General features: G+C 35.1%; 1 protein-coding gene across 1 annotated transcript; it reads left to right on the top strand.

The window, feature by feature from the left end:
• The first annotated feature begins 204 nt into the window (after positions 1 to 204).
• LOC133185175 (MORC family CW-type zinc finger protein 3-like) lies at positions 205 to 22745 on the top strand. Its single transcript, XM_061320238.1, has 17 exons — positions 205 to 234; positions 6424 to 6496; positions 6829 to 6961; positions 7286 to 7503; positions 8140 to 8290; positions 8499 to 8640; positions 10209 to 10337; positions 10583 to 10705; positions 11120 to 11217; positions 15486 to 15578; positions 16406 to 16537; positions 17105 to 17188; positions 19260 to 19293; positions 19599 to 19682; positions 20087 to 20251; positions 21221 to 21282; positions 21667 to 22745. Exons 1-17 carry the CDS (start codon positions 205 to 207, stop codon positions 22199 to 22201), a joined length of 2286 nt encoding a protein of 761 aa, XP_061176222.1. The 3' UTR covers positions 22202 to 22745.
• Positions 22746 to 23123: the final 378 nt, after the last annotated feature.

The raw sequence follows: 23123 nt of genomic DNA, 5'->3' as shown, positions 1-23123 counted from the left end.
GAGAAAAACATATTTTTAAGAGTTGAAACACCTCATTCAAAAATATTGAGATTTATATATCTCTGAGAAATAATCATTTTCAGAAATTACAACAAATGTGAATTCTGGATTTTTTTTTTTCGAACGGGGATGTTACCCAACCAGGAAGAAATAAAGCACTTTCCACTATACAATTCCACGGCGTCGATAGACTCGCCCACAAACATGGCGACGAGAGGAATTTTAACTTCAAGGGTTAGTTTTATTTCTCTGAAAACACCAGTATACATGCTGTTTTTGTCAACCTTTGTATTGTATTTTATATCCTCTTGTTTCTTCAGTATTATTGTTTTACTGTGGTCATTTTGGTTGCATTAAAGCTGAACACGACTCGAAAATAGGCATACGCCATTTTTAGACGGGGTCACGTAACCCCGTCTATTAGTTTACCGATTTTTCTCGGGGACGGGTGAGATTCACTCCAGAAATCGCAAAGCACATGCGCTGAATTTTCACTCTAAACTAGTATTTCAGAGTAACTCAACTATTTCCGATATAAAAAAAATTTTTTCCTAACAATTATGTTGAAATAACTCAAAAAAGTATTTTGTGATACAAAATAATGCCTACTCCCAACCGAATCAACTCTACATTTTTAAGAGGACGATAGTTTCATTCCGGTGGTGTTTAGATTATTTATCTATATTCAAATTAAAAGATTATAAATTTATTTCCAAGATATTAAGGGACGAATTATTTATGTTTTAACAGTTAAAGAAGCAAATACTCAGACACATGACTACGTTGGGCCAACGTTGCATGGTTAATGGTTGTACGGTTGGCCGATAGTTGGCGTTGGGTAAACAATGTTGGGCCAACTTTAGACCAACGTTACCATGTGAATCATCTCTTTAGTACCGAACCATGTTGGGATTTTACGTTCGCCCAACGTTGGTCCAACATTAACTAATTCCGTTTTGCTATATTTTCTAAGGAAGTTGGGGGTTCAAAGTTGGCCCACCGTTGGCCCAACGTTTGTAATGCAATCTTAACGAAGTTGAAAATTTAATCTGGTAGCAGTATGGTGGCTCAGCGTTGGCCCAATGTAAGCTTGATTGTTTGTTTTAAGTTGTCCTTTATAGTTAGAGTGAGTACGTTGATCCAACGTTGGCCCAACAGTTGGACTGCGAACTTAAGGACGATGTGCATGAGTTGGGAGCGCTACATTGGCCCAAAGTTGGCCCTGTGTTTGTTATACCCTAGGCTTAATTGAAAAGATAATTTAAGCTGGTAAGACTATACGCTGGCCCAACGTTAGTCCTATGTTAGGGCGAGTGTTCTCTTCTATGTTGGGATGAGTACATTGGCCCTATTTTGGCCCAACAGATATATTGTTAGATTTTATTACTTAAGCGTACTTAATTTAAGGATTTTTAGATTCTGAGATAAGAGCACAATCTTTGTCCATGCAATTAGGTATTAAGCTTCTGCAATTAGGTAAGCTTCTTCCACAGCAATGAGACTGGCCATGCAGTTTATTGATGACAATTATATTGATGTTCAGCTTTCTTGTAATTAGTATCCACTTATCAAAAAATTAGGGGTTTTCCTCTACTCTTTATAGTGCCTGGTTATTAATTTTAAAATCTTATTTAAGCTTACAGTTTGAGCGTAATTGTAAGACTTGTTTCTCTCGTATAGAATTAACGAGAATTCATTATAAAAGGAGACTGAATAATTTTTTTTTACATCAGGATAATATAGATACATCTGAATTGTTTTTACATTAGCATAATATGGAAACTAAAAGTTCCCAGGGACAGGATGTTAATGACGCTTAAATATACATAAATAAAGATAACACAGCCAGCTTTATAAATTGCTTTCAAACAAAAGTTACCTTAGGCGAGTCGCTAAAATTGAAAGAGTCGCAGCAATTAAAACACCAAAATGTGGTGAGCTGTCAAGTTCAATTACTCACAGCTGGCTGATAAACTCAAAAATGCAGAGGAAGTTAGAGTAGGATTGGGATTTTTAAAAACGTCGCGCATACAACAGCTAACGGCTAAGTACTTAGAGAAATGTAAGTTTATTATTATTACATTTTTAAACTATAGCTACTTTGCAGGTGAGTTAAGGCTAAGTATAGGCATTTCTGTGTAAATAATCTAATTAAATACCTAAGGACTATATATATTATGCAGAAAAAGTTAAAACTTACTGTCTAATACATACTTGGTACCCACGACATGAGATAGCCAATACACATTATGACGTCATATTATGACGTCATTGTTCTTTACTACAGAAGATTATGATGGATATCAACAAAAATGCTTCGGCGCAAGGGCATGCTCTATTTTATTTAACTGAAACAAGGTATATTTCGAGGCAGAATAGTCCCAAGTTTGCTGGTATTGCTGCAGAAATATCAACAGCTCAGTTGTATAATTTTTATTTGTAAAAATTTAAGTTGAATAAATGTAAAAATGTAGAGTCCGGTATAAGTTTCCTCAAATTCCGATCAAAGGAGAAAATGCCTAGGATTTGTGCCGCAGTTTATTAATCTATAGAATATTCTTCTTAGCATTGTACAATTTTTATGTACAAATAAATAGGGGAATCCCTAGCGCCGAAGCTGTTTTGTTGATGTGTTTTATTACCTCCAGTAGGTAGGATCAGTGACGTCATAATATGACGTCATAATGTGTACTGGCTATAACATTTCGTGGGTACTAAGTATGCATAAGAAAATAAATCAACACTTTCTCTGAATAATAAATATACCTCTTATGCGTTTTTATTAGCTCATTTGCATAGAAACGCCTATACCTAGCCTTAACTCACATGCGGCGCAAAGGAAACTGAATCATTTTATACAAGAATTAATTAATTAATTCTTGTATAAAATGATTCAGTTTCCTTTGCCTCTTTGTCAATATTATCTAGTTATTTCTTGTTAAGATGGATTAATTTTGAATGGAAATCATTATTTATACAGGATAGGTTGGGCCTCTGTTGGCCCTACGTTGAAAAAATCACTGTCCGTAAAAGAACAATGGGCCATTGTTGGGCCAACACAAGTAAAGGACACTGGACCATCATTGAGTCACCGATGGTATGTTGATTAACGGACATTGGGCCATTGTTGGGCTAACACAAAAAGTATGTTGGGCCATAATCCGAGATTCCTCTGACTCTAACCCCTGCTTTTATATTTTGACATATGCAGGGCATGTCAAAATATAAAAGCAGGGGTTAAAGTCAGAGGAATCTCGGATTAGTTGGGCCAATGTTGGGCCTTTGTTGACACAATCACTGTTCATAGTGGACGTTGGTCCATTGTTGGGCCAACATTGACCAAATTCAGTAATGAAATGGATAAACATTGTGCCAACGTTGGTTCAACATGTTGGGCCAACGTAGGGCCGATGAGCAAACTTACCTTGGGCAAATGTTAATGCAGTCAACAACTGTGCGCCAACGTTGGCCCAACGTAGTCTTGCTATCTGGGAATTAAATAAGAAGAAAAGGAAAAAAACAGCCTTACTCCACAGCTCTATCTGGGGGTATGGGGGAGGGGTACCAATTAACAGGCAATAAAAAAATTAATAATTATTATATATATGAAAAAAAAAATTAAATAGATAATTAAAAAAAAACAGACTTGCTCCACAACTCTCTTTTGTGGGGTGTGTATAGTTTGGTGGTGGTGGTTGTGGAAAGGGGGGTACCAACAGGCAATGAAAAAATATTTTCTTGCCAGCTGGGGAAAATTATCTATTTCCAACATTATTATATGTTTCAAAAAAGTAGCAGCTCCAATTTCAAATTTATGGTCGTCCTCTAAACAATCCGAATTTGCAAACACATTTTATTTAGTACCTCTCAAATAAAAATTGCTGTCATCTTTTCATTTTGAACAAAAAATACTTTGCAAGCATCATAGTAAATTTTATTTTAGTCATGTGTAAGTGTAATTGTTTGTATGTGTATATGCATCGTTTGTTTTGTAAAAATGAAAGGTAAATGAATTTACAAGAATACAGATAAAAACTGTGTAACACTATTTTAATAACAATTATTATTATAAGTACATGTACCACAGAATTATGTTATAGCTAGGTCTTTACCCTTCTTTAAAAATATACTGGGGTCAATTTTACTTGAGATTTGTTAAATTAATTTGCACTTTTAGTTAGCTTAAATGTTTCCAAAGTTCACACAATGAATTTCATTATGAACATATACTAGTACCCAGTAACCTTATTGCCATATACCTCACCCGAGTCAACTTGGCCCTACAGTTCCTCAAAAGATAATAAGATTTTTTTGTGTATGCTAAAAATAATTCTTTTAAGGCCCCACCAAGTAGGAGGGACTATTGCTAAACCAAATATGAATATAATTATACAATAGGCGAAATATCTACATGACTGACTTTGAACCTGCTGATCACATAATTTTGAAACATGTATGTAGACTAAATCTCAGGTTTGAAAAATTCACTTAAGAAAGATCTCCCAGGCTTTCACATATATTAATCTTTTATATGTGAATTGTTTAAATATTAAACAGTGAACATTGAGCTAAACATTTGGATAAGCAGTATATCAATTAACCTTGATAACAATAACTCAGAATAAGCATAATTTAATTTCATATTTTTTTTTATTATGACAACATACATGCTGAATAAAAAGACATATGAAATTAAACGTTTAAATGTTTTATTCTTAAAATAAAGGTGACAATAGTACTTGTGATATTCTAAATTACAAATATGCACATGTATTTTAGTTTATCCTGCATTTGTTTATAAAAGTGTGTGCCTATAATATCATTTTATTCAATAAGATTTTCGAATTATAGACAATAAATGTCACATAAACAAAGATTTTTGAATGATCCATGTACAGGCATGGACATGTCATAACACATGAAATATAAACGTTTGCCCAGATATAATCAGTTTACACTCTTAAGTGATTTAATAGGAAAAATTTAAAAAAAAATGTTTTCAGATATTGGATGAAGTGAAAAAAATGAATCAGAATCTTTTGACAATTATTGATAATAATTATCTAAATTAATAATTTAATAATACAATAATCATGTAAATTTTTGTACATTTTTTTTTTGAATTCACATCTTATGAAGCAGGTTTAACTACATTATACAGGTAACTTTCAACATTACTGTCTGGGCTTCATCATTTGAGAAACAGAAAACATTTTTAAAATAAAAATCATGTAAATTTTTGTACATTTTTTTTTGAATTCACATCTTATGAAGCAGGTTTAACTACATTATACAGGTAACTTTCAACAGTACTGTCTGGGCTTCATCATTTGAGAAACAGTTAGAAAACATTTTTTCAATAAAGAACCCTTGCGTGCACCAAAAGTGCTAAAAACAAACAAAAAAGGGACAACAAAGAGGCCCATGTGCCATAACTCTCACTAAGTCATATTAGCCCTGTTCTTCTGAAGAAAATTCCTTCGTTATTTCCATAAAAAAAATTTGACCCAATATGGTGACCCTACCTTGGCCCCAAGAGATTATAATCAAACTAAATTTAAATATTGTAGTTGAATAATCAAAAGGGACTTACTTCTCTCAAAGTAAAGTAATAATACCCTACATAATCAATTGGGCATTTCCCCAGCATCAGACCATGTATCCATCAATTATTCCACAATAAAAAGAACTATCCACGACAAAAGTCCCGAGTAAAAAGTATCTCTCAGGGTAAGTCACCATGTATCTCATTGAAAACTCCACAATCAACCGGACAATCCAAGACAAAAGTCCCGAGTAAAAAGTCTACATAGTAACTCCACCATTACTGTATTTACAGGTGTCTCCTGATTACCTACATAGTAACTCCACCATTACTGTATTTACAGGTGTCCCCTGATTACCTACATAGTAACTCCACCATTACTGTATTTACAGGTGTCCCCTGATTACCTACATAGTAACTCCACCATTACTGTATTTACAGGTGTCCCCTGATTACCTACATATTAACTCCACCATTACTGTATTTACAGGTGTCTACTGATTACCTAGTAACTCCACCATTACTGTATTTACAGGTGTCTCCTGATTACCTACATAGTAACTCCACCATTACTGTATTTACAGATGTCTCCTGATTACCTACATAGTATCTCCACCATTACTGTATTTACAGGTGTCTCCTGATTACCTACATAGTAACTCCACCATTACTGTATTTACAGGTGTCTCCTGATTACCTACATAGTAACTCCACCATTACTGTATTTACAGGTGTCTCCTGATTACCTACATAGTAACTCCACCATTACTGTATTTACAGGTGTCTCCTGATTACCTACATAGTAACTCCACCATTACTGTATTTACAGGTGTCTCCTGATTACCTACATAGTAACTCCACCATTACTGTATTAACAGGTGTCCCCTGATTACCTACATAGTAACTCCACCAGCCACACCTGGGCATTTTCAGCCATTGCAGAAATAATAGGTAAGGCCTAGCTAGACCTCAAAGCTAAATGACTCGGAACCCACAGGTGGGTTACTAGAACTCAAAATCTCAGAAATCGTAGAGCTGAGACTTCAAAGGGTAATGACTGAGAAATCAAAGGACATTTACTCATCAGTAATTGGCTCAACATATAAGAACAATTAGATAACATTGACAATAGTTTATTCTCATACATGTAAACTGTATCTACACTGAAGAGATGATATTATAAACATGAAACATTTACAATAATGCATGCATGAGAAACAAGATGTAGCACTGCAAAATAATTATTGCCCCCAGTTTTAACAAATGTACTGAATGTATTGTAGACAATGCGTATGACCCAGATGTGAATGCTTCAGAATTAGGGATCAACAAAAGAGACATCAATGGAAAGGTGTGTCTGACCTTCACAGACAACGGAAATGGAATGGTCCCCGAAAAACTTCACAAAATGCTCAGGTGAGTAGTATTCCCACATGTTACTTAATATTTAGGTATAGACCCCTCCCCATCCCCCAAACAGATGATATATTTGCATGAAGTTTTAACTGACATACCACAAAAGTGTTCAGGACCCGAAGAGAAGACCGACATCACATATGTCCCAAAGCAGAAGTTTGAATCTTACTGACTGCAGTCCTCAGATTTGATTTCTCATCAACCTGATCAGTTACATTTGATACTTTCCTAAATTTGTATATGTAGACTCTGTATGCATGTATATAGTGGTACTGGTAGCTTATTTCAGATTTTCACACACAATATGATTATATTTTTCTGTAGTTTTGGCTACTGTGAAAAGGTAGCTGTTGGAAACCATCAACCCATTGGTCACTACGGCAATGGCTTTAAGTCTGGCAGCATGCGTTTGGGGAAGGATGCTATTGTTTTCAGTCGGCAAGCGGACGTGATGAGTGTTGGACTTCTTTCTCAGACGTATCTGAAGGCCATCAAGGCAGAGACGGTACTTGTACCAATTATCTCATGGAATCTCCCAAACAGTATCCCTCTGTTTAGTTTTTATTTGATTTTTTAAACACATTCTTTCTTTGGTGGGAATGCACCAGAATTTTTCTGTTCTACAATTTCAGTTCTGTTATGGTGACTTTTTCAGGTGATTATTTTAATTATTAATAGTATCAAGATAATAGTTTGGAGAGTCTTTAAACAGCTTCTTACAGATAATATACAGTGAAGCCTCATTAACCTGGATGGCAATATTCTGTATGCTTCACCTTCTGGACGAAATTTATGGGGAATAGAATTCCTATTTAAATACATGTATATACCAAATATAAAAATTTTGTCTCAGTAATCAGGACTCTTGGTTTATCCTGCTGATTTGCTGGGGAATCAGGTGTCTGGAGTAAGGAGGCCCCACTATATATTCATATCTCCTATCCCCGAATAACTATCTCAAATATAATCAAACGTTATATTAAAAATCTTTACAGTTGTTAAAGTGAATTGGTACAATTGTCATGTTAAGTAGAACAGATATGACAAATACTGTATGTAACATCAAAATTTTTCAAACTTAAAATATTAAAACAATATTCAAGGATTTTCTCAATTACTTGACCACTGATATTGGTGTGTCATTAAGAAAATATGTGCACTTCCTTAATTCCTCTCAGAAACCAGAAGAACCTCCCCAGAGACTAAAAATAACTTGTCAGCAATATGTACTCACTCCATCTTCAAAGATGAGAAAGAACTACTGAGCGAGCTTGACTCGCTGGAAAAATTGAGAACTGGGACAAGAATCATTGTATACAATCTTACTAAGTAAGTCTTATGTCTCAAGGTGTCCTAATGGACACTTATTCTGATGTTAAAAACATAAACATGTCTACAGCATACATCAATATTTATTCAGCCAGATGTGATTCAAGTATAATCAAGTCACTGCTCAAATGCTGAAACTATAGATATCATGTAATATGAAGTTTGATAAAGTTTATTTCTATCTTATATGTTATTAATTACTTTGAAGGAACAACAACTCTGGAAATTTGGAGCTGGACTTTCTCAGTGACCCACTGGACATCAGAAACCCGGAGTCCCATCTCATCGACTACTCCACAATCAACCGGACAATCCACGACAAAAGTCCCGAGTATAAAGTCTCTCTCAGGGTAAGTCAGCACGTATCTCATTGAATACTCCACAATCAATCGGACAATCCACGACAAAAGTCCCGAGTATAAAGTCTCTCTCAGGGTAAGTCAGCACGTATCTCATTGAATACTCCACAATCAACCGGACAATCCACGACAAAAGTCCCGAGTACAAAGTCTCTCTTAGGGTAAGTCAGCACGTATCTCATTGACTACTCCACAATCAACCGGACAACCCATGACAAAAGTCCCTAGTATAAAGTCTCTCTTAGGGTAAGTCAGCACGTATATCATTGACTACTCCACAATCAACCGGACAATCCACGACAAAAGTCCCGAGTATAAAGTCTCTCTCAGGGTAAGTCAGCACGTATCTCATTGACTACTCCACAATCAACCGGACAACCCATGACAAAAGTCCCTAGTATAAAGTCTCTCTTAGGGTAAGTCAGCACGTATATCATTGACTACTCCACAATCAACCGGACAATCCACGACAAAAGTCCCGAGTATAAAGTCTCTCTCAGGGTAAGTCAGCACGTATCTCATTGACTACTCCACAATCAATCGGACAATCCACGACAAAAGTCCCGAGTACAAAGTCTCTCCTAGGGTTGGTCACTGTGTACAGCATGAAACACAGCAAGCTATCAGAGAAGCCTTTCAGAGATAGAACAAACACAGCAAGCTATCAGAGAGGCCCTTTAGAGATAGAACAAACACAGCAAGCTATCAGAGAGGCCCTTTAGAGATAGATCAAACACAGCAAGCTATCAGAGAGGCCCCTTAGAGATAGAAAAAACACAGCGAGCTATCAGAGAGACCCTTTAGAGATAGATCAAACACAGCAAGCTATCAGAGAGGCCCTTTAGAGATAGATCAAACACAGAAAGCTATCAGAGAGACCCTTTAGAGATAGAACAAACACAGCAAGCTATCAGAGAGGCCCTTTAGAGATAGATCAAACACAGCAAGCTATCAGAGAGGCCTTTTAGAGATAGATCAAACACAGCAAGCTATCAGAGAGGCCCTTTAGAGATAGAACAAACACAGCAAGCTATCAGAGAGACCCTTTAGAGAGAGATCAAACACAGCAAGCTATCAAAGAGACCCTTTAAAGATAGATCAAACACAGCAATGAAATTTTTCCTTTTTTTCCATCAAATTTGGCACAATATACATATAGGATCTCCCATGATTTGTAGTTGGATATGATTTTTATCCAACGAGTTGTGTGTTTTTTTTATCCCCGAGCGTTGGCGAGGGGATAAAAACACACAACGAGTTGGATAAAAGTCATATCCAACTACAAATCATGGGAGATTCTTTTTATCCCATGTTTAACACTTCACAACCAATGTTTTACACTGTTTTATATAGGACTCCACTTTATTTTACTTCATCGCGCTAACGCAAAAACCATTGTGACGTCACAACTGTGGATTATGAAAAAATTATCCAATGAGTCATATCCACGGGATAAAGGGGTAAACATGGGATAAAAATTGTATACAGTATTAAGACTCCTAAAGTAGAAGTTTCTACAGAAGCAATAAAGTATCTTATTTCCAAAGTTTATTTTCCAGGCATACTGCAGTATTTTGTACTTGAAGCCGAGGATGAAAATTGTTCTGCGGGGAAAGAAGGTGAAAACAAAAATGATCAGTAAAAGCCTGTCTGAGACGGAGACCGACGTCTACAAGCCGACCTGGATTGTATCCTTCTGTTAATACAAAGTAGTATTCACCATTGTAAGAACAGCGTTACACTGTTTACATCAATGACATGTATGGTATCAAAATTCAATGAAATTGTTATACATGTATTTAGAAAAATGAAAATTTTATTCAATTTATATTTTAGTTAACGTATCATAACATCAAGCGTAATTTCATATCGTTCTCTCCTAAAGCTTTATAAGCACTAGAATGGTTTATTAGCATTCCTAACAATTTGTCAGAATAAACCATTAGTGATTAAATTTGGATTCACGTCCAGTAAAAACCCAGAGGATTATGGGGTAATGTTGTACCACAAAAACCGACTGATTCGGGCTTATGACAAAGTAGGATGTCAAAAACAGGTACTGTTCTTCTTTTAATAATACTTTGATGTCAGGTTTGACTGTTTCAGGGTTTGACACTAACTATTTTGGGCATTAGTCTAGCCCGACTAGTGCTTCTTTACTTTTACTATCCTTACTAGGCACTTTAAATAGTCTGTCAAAAAATGGTCTGTAAATTTAGGCGTTGTATTATAATTGCCTAACTACCTGCCATGAAGCTGTAAACCTAAAAATATATTTGGAGATTTTCCAGTTATGTTGTGGAAAATCAGACATTGGTAATTTAATCACATTGTTTAGTAGGAATTTTTATTTGTCCATTCGGACTTATTAGTCAGAGGTTTTATTAGTCTGAATGAAAATGTATTAGTCCAAGACTAACAGACTAATGTTAATGTCGAACCTTGATTAATGAGACAATTAAACTTTAAGGCTAACGAGCTTGGAGTTGGAATTGTGGGTGTGGCTGAAGCCTTCTTCTTGACCCCGACCCACAACAAACAGGACTTCAGCCGTGACGACAAGTACAAGTGAGTAACACATAAGTGAAGCAAGATTGAATGAAGAATATAAATGTATTATTTTATAAGTGTTAAGGTCAAGCTTGCAGTGTTTCATTTTTAGTTCACCTATAAAAGTGAAAACTTGAGCTTTTCTGATCACATTTTGTCTGGCATTTGTTGTTTAACGGTCTGTGTGTAAACTTTTCAACTTCTCATGAACTACTGGACTAATTTCAGCCAAACTTGCCATAAAGCATTCTTGCGTGGAGGGGATTGATATTGGTCAAATGAAGGGCCACATCTTTTTTTCAAGGGGAGATAATTAAAAAATACAACATGTTGTGAAAATTTGGCAGAGTCCCAAACAAAAACTTTTTTAAACAAATCATGCCAAAATCACATAGAAATCATATCAAACTCACAAATTCATGATTTTGTACTATGATTTAGACATGATCCATTAAATGGATCATACAGAAATCATATATGACAAATAAGGAAGTATGATCCTGTTGTGGTTTGTTTCTTGGCTATGAGTCTGCTATGATTTTCTTGCGATTCTGGCATGTGCCATTAACTTAGAAAACAAAGGAACATGAGTTTGAAATGATTCGTTTACTTTAACTGCTAAAAGTTTGTGATTTTGATATGATTTCTTAACTTTGTCTTTAAACTCCATACGAGTTACACATGATTTGCTAACTTCTCTGTTAAGAATCATGAGTTTTATATGATTTGTTAACTTGGTTGTATGATCCTGATATGGTTTGTTAACTTTGTCATCTGTCACAAAGCTATCCCCCAAGTTAATTAAATGTAAATAAATGAGAGAGTTAGAAGGTCTGATAAGGTTGCAGGTGCACGACGCAGTCGTAGTAGCCCTGTTTCCCATGGGTGTCATTTTAGCTAGTTAGAGAGAAAGAGAGTTGAGCAAGCATGAATTTATAATTTGATAGTGTGTCAGTTCTGTTGTCGTTTGTTTATTATGTTTGATAGAGTTCTGAGAGATGAAAGTGAGCATTAGGTTGATTTGTGTGAGAAACTGGGGAGTAAGAGATTTGGTATGGCCATGCCCTGAGAACATGTGATAACAAGAGGGTAGAATGAGTTCGGAAGTCAATGAGAGTGGATGTATCTTATAATTGTGAACTTTGCGTATTACTATAATTATATTGCGTGTGTTGTAAATATGTAAATAAACTATGTAAATAAAAACAATCGTAATTATTAATCAGTGCCAGTGACAGGGGAGGACCCCCGTCACACATCTATGATAGGTGAAAATGCAAGCTTTAAATTCACTCCATCTTGGAGAATCAAACAACATGCATACATTAATAATAGCCATATTTAAAAGAGAACGGAAAAATTAAGTTTTAATAATTAAAATTCATACAGGTAGGTACAAAGTTTACTGAAGTCAAATTTTTTTTTTTTTTTAAAAAGTCAAATGAAATAACAAATAAATAAATACAATAATTAAGAAATAAATTAGCACACTGTTTAAATAACGCAGCCTGGTTTTTTAAAATCTTTGTCTTCATATAATATTTGTGATCCACTCCCAATTTAACTCTAAGGCATTAGATTAGGATTGGCTCACCGGTCAGTTTCAGAGTCATAGTAACCTTGTTATGCAATTCTCCTGCTGGGCAGCACGTTGTAGTGTATAGTGGTTTGCAGCTTATCTAGGCCAGAATTTGAATTCTGATAAACAAGATGTGCGCGTTTTCTTGTTGCTGATTTAAAAGAAAAGACTTTGCATCATATAAGCAACAAAAATAAGCGCTGGACTATTAACTCTGCTCGGTGAGTATAATTCCTTTATCTTAGTCTTTTTTTTTTTTTAAAAGAGAAGACTTTTCTAACTTCTACCCGTACATGATTGAATTTTTCTTTGTATATGTGTAGAAGAGACAATTAAAGCGTTACATGGATTTGAATTGGAAACTTAATTTAAGCATCAAATTTACCTCCTTGATTCAAGTATTCGTTGTGTATGTGTACTGTTAATTATTATTTAAAATGTTTATTAAAAATGAAATTCTTTTGCAGCTAGTTGTCAGTTCCATCTACATAATCAACATATTTGAATTTCATTTAAATTGCCACATTCGAATGACCTGCCTTTGGTGAAGACTAAATTTGTGTACGTTAATAATATTACATTTCAACAATATTATTCTCATGGTGATTAATCTAATTCTTTTCATTAATGAAATGTGGAAAGTACTTGAATATTTCATATTTTCATCATCTAAAGATAATTATATGTAGATCGATGAATAAACACCATTTTCTCTACGTTTCTTTTCAGGTTGTGCTATACAAAACAAGAGCTTATAATTATATCTGAGGACAAACTACTTGGGAGCCTTTTCAGTGTTTGTGATTCTAAATAATAGATCCACCACAGTGACTCTGTTGATCCTATAGTGAACATATGTTGTAATTACATGCTTTTTGCAGAATCATAAATAAGCAGTGACATCAATGAATGCCGAATTATTCTTTAAGAAGAAAGGATTTCTGTGATTCTATTCTTTTGAAATTCAGTGAATAGATTGGATTAAATGGTTTTTTTTTTTTTTTTTTTTTTTTTTTTTTTTTTAAATTGTCATCTGATTAAGGAAGATCCATTGTTCGGATTACATTTGCATGATGATATAGTTCCTCATGACATGTGACATATATGTATAATATTTTTTTTTATTTTTGGTAATTGAAATTGTAAATCAAATATTAAAGGGATGTTTGTTGCAAATTTTAAAGTGTTCAGTTAAATTGTGTAAGAATGTATAATTGTCCTATGAGTTGTAGCTTTAACAGATCATACCAGGATCATGATTTTAATACGAGTTGTTAGCTACAACAGATCATACCAGGACCATGGTTTTAATACGAGTTGTTAGCTAAAACAGATCATACCAGGACCAGGGTTTTAATACGAGTTGTTAGCTTTAACAGATCATACCAGGACCATGGTTTTAATACGAGTTGTTAGCTACACCAGATCATACCAGGAGCATGGTTTTCTTGCAAGTTGTTTAGTTTAACAGATCATCCAAGAATCCTGATCCATTAGCTCATTTGCATGTGAAATTTTCCTATACCGAAATCATATCAAAACCATGATTTACACACGAGCCATTAGCATGATCCCATAGGCTGTTTTTTTCTGTTTGGGGTCCTTCAAAAATCTTCTCAAGAACCACTAGACCAGTAAAGATGAAACTTAAAATGTGGAAGCTTCCCATTATTGTGTAGATTGAAGTTTTTCTCAAGAACAGCATGGGCATATTCTGCATAATTTGTATGAAAACATCCCATGAACTGTAGTTTAGATTCAATTTTGTTTAAACCATGGCCCCCGGGGGTAGAGCTAGACCAAAACAAGGGACAGAAGTTTTAGAACATAGGAATGTATGTGGAAAAATGTTTTAGAATCTTCTTCTTAAGAACAGATGGGCCATATTCAATAATATTTTTATGCAAGCATAAGGTTTATAGTAATGCAGATTCAAGTTTGTACAAATCATGGCCCCAGGGGTTAGGGTGAGGCAACAAAAGGTGATCAAAGTTTTACTTATGAGTATATCAGAAAATATGTTTAAAAGTCACCTCCTCAAGAACAACAGGGTCATTGTTAGTAATACTGATTAATATTTATATGCAAACATCCTCAGGTAATGAAGATAAAAGTTTGTTTTAATCATGGCCAGGGGAGGGGGACAGTATTTTACATGGAAATTTATTAGGACTCTATTCTAAATGAAATAGCAGTGTCGCAATTAAGTACATTTTTTTGATAATGGATATTGGGGATAAAGTGAGGCATAAATCGGGGGAACTTTTACCTAATTAAGGCCAAATAAAATTAATTGATAGTTCCTCGGGCCAAAATTTTCGAAATTCAATGCGGCAGGAAGTTTTTTGTTGTTGTTGTGAAGAAGGTGTTATTTCCCTTTTCAAAATGTCAATAAAAATGATCAATGCAGCAGTTTTTGACCTGTTTTGGCGGTGCCTGAGAAACTATTGATTGATTTTTTTGGCCTAATACATGTTTACTTAAATTCTTACACAGAAAATCAAGACCATGTGAGTGATAATGATATTGAGGCATCCCCAGGATGTGTTGGTTCTAGTTAGGTTATGTCATGACCCTTTAGGAGTAGGATGGGACCACTGTTTTGGATTAGAATTTTTCATGTCAAGAAGATTGTTAAAAAAATTATCGTTTGATGAAGCATTGTAGCCCATGGGCCTCTTGTTTTTTTTTTTTTTTTTCATTTCAGTGCCTTTATGACAAATGTTGGAATCAAACTGAATGATTACTGGAATGAGAAGAGAGGGGTGACCAATAACACAGCATCCTCTTCAAAGAACAAGTAAGTATGGGGAGTCTAATGCCATTAACAATAAGTAAGGGGGCCTGATACAATACAGAAGTAAGAAAGGGGAGTACCAATTCCATAAACAAGTAAATATTTAGCGACCCGTTGCTATAAATATGAAATTAAGGTGAGCCTGATGCCATAAGTAATTAAGTTGGGGGAGGGGGGTTAATGCTATAAGCAAGTAAGTAAGGGGTAAGGGGAGTCCAATAGTCCGAACAACTAAATAATGGGGGCCAATGCCATAAAAAAGTAAAAAAAAAAAAAAAAAAAAAAAAGAAGGGGCTCAATGTCATATATTACTAAGGGGAGCCAAATTCTATAAACAAATAGGAAAGGGGGCAGGGGAGGGACAACACCATAAACAAGGTAATGGGGAGGGGGCAGTGCCATAATCGAGCACTTGCAGCTTGATTGTTGTAACTACATGTATTTATTCAGGGTTGTTCCTAAGAAATGAAATAGCAGAGGACATTAAAAAAAGTAGAGGGGGTTCTGGGGTTTCTCCCCTAACAGGGTTGAAGGGGAATACCAGAATAACTGGAGGATTACACCATATAGGCTGGGAAATTCCCTGGCCCCTGGGTCTTAGGAACAACCCTGAATTTTGGAGAACTTAGCACTGATTGTTGGTACTATTGATATTTTACTTGGTCATGATTGACTATGGGCCCAAAGTGATTGATTTTCATAACTATATATAGAGTACTTGCTCCTGATTTGCTGGGGCCCAGTGTGATTGAATTTTGTTACTATTTATAGAGTACTAGCTCCTGATTGACTGTTGGCCCAGTGTGATTTACTTTTGTTACTATTTATAGAGTACTAGCTCCTGATTGGCTGTGGGCCCAGTGTGATAACTGCTTACAGTGGAGAAGGTTACCGGGAGGCTTCAGACAGGAGGATCTCCCTGACAAGTGGTACTGTCACATGAACCCCGACGCTGCATTCAAGTAAGTCATCTAGAAATTCCTCTGTGTCATATATAAAATCTCCCTGACAAGTGGTACTGTCACATGAACCCCGACGCTGCCTTCAAGTAAGTCATCTAGAAATTCCTTTGTACCATATAGAAAATCTCCCTGACAAGTGGTACTGTCACATGAACCCCTATGCTGCATTCAAGTAAGTCATCTAGAAATTCTTCTCTATCATATTTAAATCTCCCCGACAAGTGGTACTGTCAGATGAACCCTGATGCTGCATTCAATTAAGTCATCTAGGAATTCCTCTCTATCACATATAAAATTCCCTGACAAGTGGTACTGTGACATGAACCCAATACTGCTTTCAAGTAAGTTATCTACCAAACTCTTTGTATCTCACAAAATCCATTTTTGCTTGTGGTACTGCCATGTGAACTCTGATGCCACATTTAGGTTGGATATCTTGGAATTCCTCTGTATTTAACAAACAATGAATATAAAATAATCTATGCCTTTGTCTGCTCAGTGGTATAGGTTGCTGAATTTTCTAACATGCTTGTATATTTGTAATTTATGAATGCTGTTTATTTTTAGTCGCTGTGAAATTCCTGAAGAACCAGAGGATGAAGATGAAGCTTTGATGGGCCCCAGCTATAAAAAGACATTTAAAAAACAACAGTGAGTAAATGTGATTGGTCAGTTATAAAAAGACATTTAAAAAACAACAGTGAGTAAATCTGATTGGTCAATTATAAAAAGATATTTAAAAAACAACAGTGAGTAAATGTGATTGGTCAGTTATAAAAAGACATTTAAAAAACAACAGTGAGTAAATCTGATTGGTCTGCTATAAAAAAGACATTTAAAAAACAACAGTGAGTAAATCTGATTGGTCAGCTATAAAAATACATTTAAAAAACAACAGTGAGTAAATCTGATTGGTCAGCTATAAAAAGACATTCAAAAAACAGCAGTGAGTAAATCTGATTGGTCAGCTATAAAAAGACATTTAAACAGCAACAGTGAGTAAATGTGATTGGTCAGAGTTAGCTTTAAAAAGACATAGAAGAAATATTTGATGTCTGCAACTTTAAAAAAAAAGTGACGATAATGCCTTAACATACATATTTTAGATGAAAAGGTTACTAACTTCATGTATATACTTTTCATAACTTTGCCTTTCAAAATATGTTGCATGAAAATGATCTAGTTTATTTCATAGGTTTAAATCTTGTGTTTTAGATGGATTCAGAATATGATTCAGTGTTTGTTACCTTCAGTTTAGAGACGTTTAAGAACCTAACCAGATAGGGGACATTGATGTATTAATCTTACCTGAGAACCTAACCAGATAGGAGACATTGATCTATTAATCTTACCTTGTTTCTAACCAGATAGGAGACATTGATCTATTAATCTTACCTTGTTTATAACCAGAGAGGAGACATTGGTCTATTAATTTTACCTAAGAACCTAACCAGATAGGTGAGATTGATGTATTAATCTTACCTGAGAACCTAACCAGATAGGAGATATTGATCTATTAATCTTACCTTGTTTCTAACCAAAGAGGAGACATTGATCTATTAATCTTACCTGAGAACCTAACCAGATAGGAGACATTGATCTATTAATCTTACCTAAGATCTAACCAGATAGGAGACATTGATCTATTAATCTTACCTGAGAACCTAACCAGATAGGAGACATTAATGTATTAATCTTACCTTGTTTCTACCAGATAGGAGACATTGATCTATTAATCTTACCTGAGAACATAACCAGATAGGAGACATTGATCTATTAATCTTACCTTGTTTCTAACCAGATAGGAGACATTGATCTATTAATTTTACCTGAGATCCTAACCAGGTAGGAGACACTGATCTATTAATTTTACCTGAGAACCTAACCAGATAGGAGACATTAATGTATTAATCTTACCTGAGAACCTAACCGGATAGGAGACATTGATCTATTAATCTTACCTGAGAACCTAACCAGATAGGAAACATTGATCTATTAATCTTACCTTGTTTCTAACCAGATAGGAGACATTGATCTATTAATCTTACCTGAGAACCTAACCAGATAGGAAACATTGATCTATTAATCTTACCTTGTTTCTAACCAGATAGGAGATATTGATCTATTATTCTTACCTTGTTTCTAACCAGATAGGAGACATTGATCTATTAATCTTACCTTGTTTCTAGCCAGATAGGAGACATTGATCTATTAATCTTACCTTGTTTCTAACCAGATAGGAGACATTGACCCATTAATCTTACCTGAGAACCTAACCAGATAGGAGACACTGATCTATTACTCTTACCTGAGAACTTAACCTGATAGGAGACATTGATCTATCAATCTTACCTTGTTTCTAACCAGATAGGAGACATTGATCTATTAATCTTACCTGAGAACCTAACCAGATAGGAGACATTGATCTATTAATCTTACCTGAGAACCTAACCAGATAGGAAACATTGATCTATTAATCTTACCTGAGGGCCTAACCAGATAGGAGACATTGATCTATTAATCTTACCTGAGAACCTAACCAGATAGGAGACATTGATCTATTAATCTTACCTGAGAACCTAATCAGATAGGAGACATTGATCTATTAATCTTACCTGAAAACCTAACCAGATAGGAGACATTGATCTATTAATCTTACCTTGTTTCTAACCAGATAGGAGACATTGATCTATTAATCTTACCTTGTTTCTTTGTTCTACAGGTCTGAACTCAGGCTGAAAATCAAACTACAGGAGGTAAGGTCAAATTGCCTTCAATTTTATTTTTTGGAAAAAATTTCCTGATTAAATGAGAGGTAACTCAATACCTAATTAAGAACTACATGAATGTAGTAGGGGCATTTCATATGGTTTTTTTTTTTTTTTTTTTTTTTTTTTTTTTTTTTTTTTTTACAAATGAAACATATGTATACATGTATGTACACGTATAATAATGATTTGAAGCTAGGAAAATACTGGAGGAAAACTATAGCGATTTTGTATCTTTAAGATATCCATTATTTTTGCTAGTGGCTTATTTCTTCCTGACTTTTATTTACCAGAAACAGAAAGAGATTCAGCTTTCAGAGAAAGAAAAACAGCTTCAGAGGAAGGAAATGGAAATGAACCAGCGCAAAAAATCAGAAGTGAGTTCGCAAAATTAGAAGTTACTCCAGGATCATGCCTTAGATACTAAACTAATTTATCTGTAATTTTTTAGGATGTCTTGGTTCTCTTTAAGTACACAAGAGAACCATGATTTGTAGCCAGCATTTGCACTTCTGAATAATTTTCTCCAGTATAAAATTTAAAAAAAGATATTAGGTCTTGAGACCTTATGATTAAAAAAAACCCATTAAGATTGAAATGCTTATTAAATTTTCTGATTAAATAAAAACCTGTGATAACTTATCCTTCCCTATAAAGCAGGCTTGTCACAATGATATTGTTTCAATGCTATAAAATACATGTATTAGTGATATAAATGTACTCTGTAGATATTTATTTTGCGTGTAATTATAAATTGAAGGAGATATTTTGTACATTGTAGTCTTTCAGTCCTATTGTCGAGAAGCTGAAGAAGCTTGAAGAGAAGGCAGCGAAACAAGAGAAGATGATAGCGGCTCTCCACAGGGAGCGAGTCGAACAGGAAGCCGCGAGTCGACAAATGCTGGACGCCGCAGAGAATCTGAATCTCGTCAACCTAAGACAAAGTGTGAGTAGTGTTTGTTAGAGTCACGTCCTGCTCTCTATATCTAAGTATGACTCACACAGTGTGAGTAGTGTTTGTTAGAGTCACGTCCTGCTCTCTATGTCTCAGTATGACTCACACAGTGTGAGTAGTGTTTATTTGATCCATGTCCTGCTCTCTATGTCTCAGTATGACTCACACAGTGTGAATAGTGTTTGTTTGATCCATGTCCTGCTCTCTATGTCACAGTATGATTCACACAGTATGAGTAGTGTTTTTTAGAGTCACGTCCTTCTCTCTATGTCTCAGTATGACTCACACAGTGTGAGTAGTGTTTATTAGAGCCATGTCCTGCTCTCTATGTCTCAGTATGACTCACACAGTGTGAGTAGTGTTTTTTAGAGTCACGTCCTGCTCTCTATGTCTCAGTATGACTCACACAGTGTGAGTAGTGTTTGTTAGAGTCACGTTCTGCTCTCTATGTCTCAGTATGACTCACACAGTGTGAGTAGTGTTTGTTAGAGTCATGTCCTGCTCTCTATGTCTCAGTATGACTCACACAGTGTGAGTAGTGTTTGTTAGAGTCACGTCCTGCTCTCTATGTCTCAGTATGACTCACACAGTGTGAGTAGTGTTTGTTTGAGTCACGTCCTGCTCTCTATGTCTCAGTATGACACACACAGTGTGAGTAGTGTTTGTTTGAGTCACGTTCTGCTCTCTATGTCACAGTATGACTTACACAGTGTGAGTAGTGTTTGTTTGAGTCACGTCCTGCTTACTATGTCTCAGTATGACTCACAGGAAATTCATTCGATTTTCAAGTTACATCAGGTTAAGAGGTTCCATTTTTGTTATGCTTGCCATCTTACCAAATCCTTTATCTTTCCAATAATAAAAATGTATAACTGTAAAATTATCTGATGAAAAATTCTGAAGACAAATATATGGAGGAGAAATCTCTTATGATTATTAATCTATTTATATCATGAACAGGAGCTCCTGGACAAAGTGGCCCGAGGAGCAGATATCAGGTCCTCTTCTTCCTCAGCTTCAAGGTACAAACATCCTTAATTAATGCTGTTATAACAGGAAATATATTACAACTGATAGTCAGTCCTTCAGCTCCTCGTTATTTCATTTAAAATGGTATGGACATCCTTAAATTAAATGTAATGCCGTAAAAAAAAAGAAATATATAAGATAATTGATAGTGATCATTTAGGTCATCAAAGGTACAGCCATTGAAATCCACAAAATGTGGCAATATACTCAATAATATATAATAGTTTAGTCATTGCATTCCTCAATGACAATTCACAGACTGAGAATTACATGTGAAGCTTTAAAGAGGAAAACAACACAGTTTAAATGACAATAATATTCAATCAAGCTATTTGTAAAGTGAGATAGTAAAGTTAAACTTTTTTTTGTACGATTAGGAAGAGGAAACATTCCAGTAATAGTATTTGTATAAAGACGGAGGACGGCAGCGTCCTGGAGGTCATACCTAACACCGATCACGACGACCGAGTGGTGGATATAACCGAGGACTCAGATGAGAAAGGAGAAGGCGCTCCGTCGTCGTCAAAACAATCCAAAGAAGAAGATCCAAAGTCTACTCCCAGTAAGGGGGAGAACTCCAAATCTACCACAAAAACAAACAATAAAGATAGTAAAACTAGTGCTTCCAATGCTCAGGCAGATGATGTTAAACCTAACCTTGATAAACTGAAGGAGCAGATCAACAAGTTACGGACATTTAAAGAGAAAGGTGTACAGACAGAGGGTAGGGAGGAAACAAAGGAGGAGAAGAGCTATAAGGAACGGTTACTCGCCTTCCAGAAAAACGTCCACGAACTGCTGAGGAGGATCGACCCCAGTAAAGAGTGGGGGGGATCCGAGAATATAGAGGACGTTATTGTGCAAATGATGAAACACATCGAACCAAACGGGGAGGAGAACGATTCAGATTGATGCGTAAATGTTGGTGGATTGGAGAATATGGCGACAGTCACTGAACCAAATAGTGATTCAGATTTAGGCTTAGATACACAAGTTGGTGGATCTAAGATTATAGTGTGACAATCATTGAACTAAATGTGACTCAGATTAAACCTTAGATATCGGCGATTCTGAGAATATAGTGGCAGTAATTTGTTCAGTTGGTGAAACACATGGAAACTTGTTGGTTAGGAGACCCATTCACATTGAACTTTTGGTCATAGAGGATGTACAATCATGTACATGTTTTAGGAATAGGTATTAGATAGATTGATAAAACTGATACATATCATCAAATATAAATATACAAGGGGACTTTCCTAGTTTTTAATATTATTTTTTATGCCAGACTTTGAATTTAAGATATAACTTTGAGATTATTCACATCGATAACTGCCGCACTATCAGTACCTGATTAAAAACTGACAGGGAGTCAGATACGTATGTTTTTTTTCACACTTTCAACGAACAGAACTCTATGGCACATGTACATGTATATAATGTATGAGACACTATTACATACAGAATGTAAGGGTTTGTGCCCGATTTCCACACATTTGAATTTCAGGTATTGAAAAAATGTGTGCAAAACGGGAATTGATCCAGGTAAGATAATTACTTAATTGCTATAGCCTATATCATAGTTGTGAATTAGGAGAAAGAGAATCTACGGAAAGAATAGGTAGAAATGATGATTAAATTTTGCATTTGATATTTTGATTTCAATTTGTAATTTCTTAATAAGAAAAAAACTATGTTAAAACATTAAAAATATCAAAATATCAAAAATTACTAGTACAATTATGATTATATTCATATGATATCTCTCTCAATGAAGATTGAATTCATTTACTAATTCATTTTATCTTTATGAAATTGAAAAAAAAATGGTTGA

Source organism: Saccostrea echinata, unplaced genomic scaffold, assembly GCF_033153115.1.
Source record: "Saccostrea echinata isolate AGI-Se365-2 ecotype Australia unplaced genomic scaffold, CSIRO_AGI_Sech_v1 ptg000012l, whole genome shotgun sequence".
NCBI lineage: Eukaryota > Metazoa > Mollusca > Bivalvia > Ostreida > Ostreidae > Saccostrea > Saccostrea echinata.
This window is presented reverse-complemented; position numbering and strand designations above follow the sequence as displayed.